Genomic DNA, 7,058 nt, shown 5'->3' on the forward strand with positions numbered 1-7,058 from the left:
TTCATTTATGCCAGTAGAGACATATTCGAAAAGTGCTAAGCCAGTGGCAATAATACGGCACGAAGGGGTTGCGAGTCGAAAGATTTAATTTCAACTTTTTTTTATGTAACAGAGGCATGCGTAATATTACGATCTGACTTGACAACTGTGGAGCTCAAAACAAAAATTGGGCCTTATTTTGTTTTTTTTGTTTACGTTATACCGGGGTTTACATTGTAACTCTACCGGGACGCGTATTTACATACTATACTACGCTAGAGAGCATTAGAAAGAAAAATGTTTTTATGTGATTTTTTTGATGCTGTAAAATTGGTAGTAACAGTGAATAAATGTGTAATTATTTACGTTATTATTATTATTGGTTTTTGTTTCATTTTTGTTGGTAAGTTTAATATAGAAGATGAGGCGTTAAAATATTTAATGAATACATTAATGTTACTTTAAAATTTAAAACGAATGTTGTGAAGGTGTGTTGTATTTTGGGTTTTAGAATTTCGATAGTGCTTTATTTCTTAATGAGTTACTTATTATATTGGGTATTACGTCACTTATAGCAAAAATCAATTTAGAAATTTTTATCTCACACGCTCAACAATTGAAAAGAAGAAGAAAATAGACTTATTCACGTATTTAAAAGAAATATGAACTTAAATCTGTAACGATAGCGTTCGATATACTTTTTTAAATTTAATTTAAGTTCAATAAGTTTTAAATACAATAATTTACTTGAGGTATAATAGATTTTTTATATACCTAGAAGCTGAGGTTCAATCTATTAATCTCTGAGCTCGTTTCTTCTTTTCAATATCCTACCTAACTTTGTTATGAATATTACAATTAAAAAACGATAAAAAACAACAAGAAGACCTACTTTTTTAAAAAATCCCTAATTTGAACCAACGTTTCGGTAGTTATATCTACTACCGTTATCAAGGTAATTAAAGTAAAATTAAATTAAATTAAAAATAAAATATACTTATCTTTCAAATTTTCAGTAATGCAGTCTCATCAAAATTTCTTCCTAATTCGAAAATACTTTATATACTTTTTTTATATGATTTGACGGTTTATTAATAGTTTGACAAACTATTTTGAAAGATAACAAAATTTCAAAGGTTACTTTTTTAAAAATTAAAGGGGTGTGATCTTAATGTAAATTAATCATAGAAAATACATGAATATCAAATATTTTAAATCATTAATTAATTTTGAGAATACCCTGATCTACTTCTCTCTTTAGCAAAGGAATCCATGTATATATACTTTTTTATATGATTTGACGGTTTATTAAATTTAAATTTAAATTAACTCCACATAATAGTAAATCACCACATTTTTATGGTTTACCAAAAATACATAAAATAAATGTTCCTTTAAGACCTATAGTTAGTAGCATAAATTTACCTACTCATCCTCTTGCAAAATATCTTTTAAATATCTTAACTCCATACACTAATAATTCTGATTCTTACATTAAAAATTCTCAACACTTTTTAGAAAAACTTTCTACAATTTCTTTTAACCCTCATGATCTATTGGTAAGTTTTGATGTTGTAAGTCTTTTTACTAATGTTCCTGTTGACAAAACTTTAAATATTGTTAAAAATAAATTAGAGAATGATAATAATTTGGCAGAACGTACAACACTAAGCGTTAATACAATTTTAAAACTTTTAACCTATTGTGTAAAAACTACTTATTTCCAATACAATAATGAATTTTATCAACAAAACTTTGGTATGGCTATGGGTTCTCCTCTTTCACCAATTTTAAGTAATATATTTATGGAAAATTTTGAATCTGAAATTATTAATACATTTGATAAAAAACCTAAAATATGGTGGCGATATATTGATGATCTTTTTTCAATATATCACCATAACGAAATAGATCTTATAAATTTTTTAAATTATATTAACTCAAAAGAATCTACTATAAAATTTACTCTTGAAAAGGAGGCTGATGGTCAGCTTCCTTTTCTTGATATTTTAATTAAAAAGGATTTACAAAATTTTGAAACTAGAATTTACCGTAAACCAACTCATACTAATAGATATCTTAATTTTAATTCTAATCATCCAATAATGGTAAAAAAAGGAGTGGTAAAAAGTTTATATGATCGTGCACACATTATTTGTAATAATCAATATTTAACAACTGAAAAAGATTTTATTAAAAATATGTTAATTCAAAATAATTATCCCAAAGAATTTTTAGAAAATTGCTTTAAAGAGTTTGATAATCCACGTATAAAATTGAATCAACCACTTTTTACGACAAATCTTATTTTACCATTTATTCCAGATTTTTCTGATAAGATAAAAAGAATTGCTAAAAAATTTAATATAAGAACTATTTTTAAATCACAAAACACATTACGATACTTATTAACAAAAACTAAACCTTTCAATGAAAATGAATTTAATAAAAATGTAATCTATAAAATTCCTTGTATTTGTGGTAAATTTTACATAGGTGAAACCTGTAGACCATTACCAAAAAGAATTAATGAACATAAATCTTTTTGATGAATGATTTTCAAAAATCAAAAATTACACAACATGCATTCGACAATAACCACAGAATAGACTGGGATGCTTCCTCAATTTTAGCAAAGAAACCAATTTCAAAATTACGTAAGCTAAAGGAAAGTGCATTTATAATGTTAAATGAAGATAAATGCTTAGCTACTTGTTCGGTTGATTTTCATAATACATGGATTCCTTTGCTAAAGAGAGAAGTAGATCAGGGTATTCTCAAAATTAATTAATGATTTAAAATATTTGATATTCATGTATTTTCTATGATTAATTTACATTAAGATCACACCCCTTTAATTTTTAAAAAAGTAACCTTTGAAATTTTTGTTATCTTTCAAAATAGTTTGTCAAACTATTAATAAACCGTCAAATCATATAAAAAAGTATATAAAGTATTTTCGAATTAGGAAGAAATTTTGATGAGACTGTATTACTGCAAATTTGAAAGATAAGTATATTTTATTTTTAATTTAATTTAATTTTACTTTAATTACCTTGATAACGGTAGTAGATATAACTACCGAAACGTTGGTTCAAATTAGGTATTTTTAAAAAAAGTAGGTCTTCTTGTTGTTTTTTATCGTTTTTTAATTGTAATATTCATAACAAAGTTAGGTAGGATATTGAAAAGAAGAAACGAGCTCAGAGATTAATAGATTGAACCTCAGCTCCTAGGTATATAAAAAATCTATTATACCTCAAGTAAATTATTGTATTTAAAACTTATTGAACTTAAATTAAATTAATTATATCGAACGGTATCGTTACAGATTTAAGTTCATATTTCTTTTAAATACGTGAATAAGTCTATTTTCTTCTTCTTTTCAATTGTTGAGCGTGTGAGATAAAAATTTCTAAATTGATTTTTGCTATAAGTGACGTAATACCCAATATAATAAGTAACTCATTATGAATTCGTCACAACAATACAGATTTTACTTTATTTCTTAGTTAGGTTTTTTTATTTTTATGTATATGTAAAATCAAGTAGCACCTTATTAAAATCGAACAATTTAAAAATGTATACATATAAATTGTTAGATTTTAATAAGGTGCTACTTATTTAGTTTAGATTTGAAATTTAAAGGGCCTAATGAATAAAAAGAAAGCAATTACTTTTGCTTAAAATATGAAAGCAAATCCTGAAGACTTTGCGGATTAGAAATGGTAGAATTAGAAGCATTATATATGTGTGTCAATGAGACAGAATGTATAGGAATATACAGTTTATTATTTATTTTCTTTTTATTTTACTCATCTACCTAATATTGTCTACCATAGATTGGACATATTACCTATCTATAGACAATATTACCAAACTTAAGGAGTTTATACGAACACCACTGTTAATCAGTAAGAAAAAGCTGTATGAAATCATTCAATATTTTGTTAGATTTATTTTATAAAAAAAATAAAAAAGATGATACCTAATACTCAGAACAAAAAGATTTAATTCAATAATACCCATCTTAAAAAAAATTGAAATATTTAGTGATATATTGCGTTTTGACGATTGTAGGGCACAAGTTTATTTAGTGACATTGGAGCCTTAACGGATGGATACTTGTGATCACTTCTAACATAAAAGTGATCACAAATGAAAATAACAGTAAAGAAAAAGATGACACACACACTTGCGTTTTTTCAACAAGATATGGTTCCAAATTTGCCTTCATCATCTTCACATTCAGATGATCTACTTAAGAGAAAAGAAGTTGCGGTAGAACAATTAGGTCAACATTTTTCAAATCTCGTACAGATGGTTAAAAGAGACTCGACTCCTGAAGCAACAAATATGTGAAACTACACAAAACATTAGAAAAAATAAATTATTTTTATTTTACGTTAAGTACCTGTGTTTATTTTTAATAAATATGTGTTTAATACCTATAAATCTGTTTTATTTTTCTATTAAAATTAATCTCTTACAGTCGTAGCCTTACTTGGTACACCTAATTCTAAACAGCTTATTCTAAATTGCAAAAAAATTTAAAGCAAACTTTAGAAGAATACTTAATATAGCCAAGCTTAACCACTGAAGAGTCTAATTTAGTTCTTAATTCATATGAATTGCAGAATAATATAAATCAACTTTTGCGCTATTACTATTTTGTGGTTCCAACATAAGGACATTTTTTCGCTATTTAAGAAAAGTTTATTCTACTGTATTATCCATACAAGCAAATTAATGATAGAAAATGTAAATATGTACATTCTGAAGCAAAACCTATATTTTAAAATAAAACCAAATTTAGGAATGGACTAAAGAAATTACGTTTTACGCGTACGTATTTAAAATTTGTATTTACGTACCTTTAAAAGCCCAGAAGGCACTATTAAAATTTTTAAAATACAACACACCTTCACAACATTAGGTATTGGTTTTCAAATTTTACATTCGCATCATATTCATTAAATATTTACACATCCTTTATCCAACAAAATAATTAAATATGTTACTACCAATTTTACAGCACCAAACAAATCACAAAAACATTTTTCTTTCTAATACTCTGTAGCGTAGTATAGTATGTAGTGATAAATAAGTGCATTTCTCAACTACATATTATACTGCAGTGCAGAGCCGCGGAGTTCTATGGTGCTCTGTGCTGTAGTATAGTATGTAAATATGCTACCGGGACTGAACTGCAGAATTTAGAAATAAAATACTTTCAATCCGGTCACACTTTTAAATCCGCGGACTCGATTGAAAAGGCACGATAAGGTATTCAATTTTAATGATTTTAAATCGGCTGTAGAAAAGGCAAACTCAAGGCTGTAGAAAAGGAAAGATTGTTGATCCAAGTTTAAGCTTCAAAAAATTGTTCCCAAACCTTACTTGCAGAATATGGTACATTTGCACTTTAAAAGGGAAGAAATATGTTGTACTACAAAAATGTCTTTTCGGAAGAATTTAAGCTCTTGAAATGTTTAAGTGCTAAATATTTTAAGGATGGGTTACCAAAACCTTCTTGCCGAAATTGCCAATTCGAGGGAGGAATTAGCCGTTTCCCAAAATAATGATACTGACAATAAAGAAAATGTAGATTTCCAGTAAGAGTAAAGCACTTTTTGAGTAACTGGTTTCCATTCATAATGATTTCATGATTTACTTTCATACTGTTTTTCTAATCTTCTAATCTTTGATTAATTAGTAATTTAGTTATAATGTTAATTTGAAATGTAACACCTGCGTTTTTAATAAAAATCAGTCCAAAAATATATATATTTTTTTAATTATAATTACTTTACTAAGTTCAAAAGTCCTATCTAACATTTTTTATGAAATATGAGGACTGCATCTTAGTTTTCATAAAATCTCAATTTTCTCAGCTTCATCGATTTGCGAGTTAGGATGTTTTAACTAAGGACGGCAGAGTAAGTATATATATATCATTGGAAAGCATATTAAATGCAGTAGTTTTTGCTAAAAAAAAAACATGTCCCTATTTACCAAATTTTAGAAAAACGACAACGAAGAAGATACCACTAATTTTCCACATTTCCCAAATGTTACATTTAACTTCTGATAACACCCGGTATAAAAAATTACTCAAAAACATCCATCTTATAGCAAATTTAATTCTCTTTCAAATGGTATATCTAAATTTTATATGGTGGTAAGAATAACGGAGATATTCTTGTTTATATGAAAAAAAAAACAAAGAAATTTGATAAAATCAAAAAATGTTAAATACCAGAAGAACTAACAACTTTTCGAAAAAACGTTACGCGACTTTCTTGTTGCAAATGACTTATTTAATCACCTCTTAAATGAGTCGGTTTTTATAGTAGACACCTTGTATTGCAGTCTTTTCTGTAAAACAAAAACCAATAAGAAATGTCCCTCTAAGTTGGATTCAATTCCCTAGACGAAGTTAAAAGAAGTCGTTTACTTTTTCTTAAAGATAACTCACTTATTACGAGAAAACTACAAGGGTCTCAAACTTATATTAAGATTAAGGGCGTGCTACACGTATTTCGCTCCTAAAGGCATCATCAGATCTGATCAACAGCTTCTGAAAATCACAGTTTTAAAAAGAAGACGTGCACACTACGGATACTCCTTAAGGGAGCGAAACACGTGTAATCTAAATATGAGCTCGAGACTTTTAACAAAAAAAAAAGCAGTTTTCTTTCAAGGGAATGAAAAATAATTTGTATGGGTAAAAGAACTATAGAAAAAAATGTTTATTCCAAAACTGGTCGGAAATCTTAATTTTCTATAAGAAAAACAAAATTCCATTCGCATTAAGACAACTTGTAACAATTTTTAACAACGAAAACCATCTTTAGGACAAGTTACCTGATACATCTTAATTTTCATAAAACTTATGGGAAATTCACACTACTTACGTCAGCTCCCACGCTACTCAAGTACCGGTTTCGATAGCGATCATCCTCAGGATCGGCCGCGTCCGAGTTGATAATCTCGTTTATAGGGTCAGTTCTGACAGACGCTTCTTCTGTCGCCAACAATCGTTGCCTTTCCAACACGTCATTTCTAAACAGAGAAAA

At 27.4% G+C, this 7,058-nt stretch overlaps 1 protein-coding gene across 1 annotated transcript in view; it reads right to left on the reverse strand.

Moving 5' to 3' along the window:
• The window catches only part of LOC126744221 (major facilitator superfamily domain-containing protein 1-like), a 28,146-nt gene that overhangs the window by 975 nt on the left and 20,113 nt on the right, over nucleotides 1-7,058 (reverse strand). The window contains exon 10 of the mRNA XM_050451579.1: nucleotides 6,897-7,044. Coding sequence (XP_050307536.1) covers nucleotides 6,897-7,044 — 148 coding nt within the window. The remainder of the gene's footprint in view (nucleotides 1-6,896; nucleotides 7,045-7,058) is intronic.

The sequence above is a fragment of the Anthonomus grandis genome, chromosome 13 (assembly GCF_022605725.1).
Source record: "Anthonomus grandis grandis chromosome 13, icAntGran1.3, whole genome shotgun sequence".
Classification (NCBI taxonomy): Eukaryota; Metazoa; Arthropoda; class Insecta; order Coleoptera; family Curculionidae; genus Anthonomus; species Anthonomus grandis.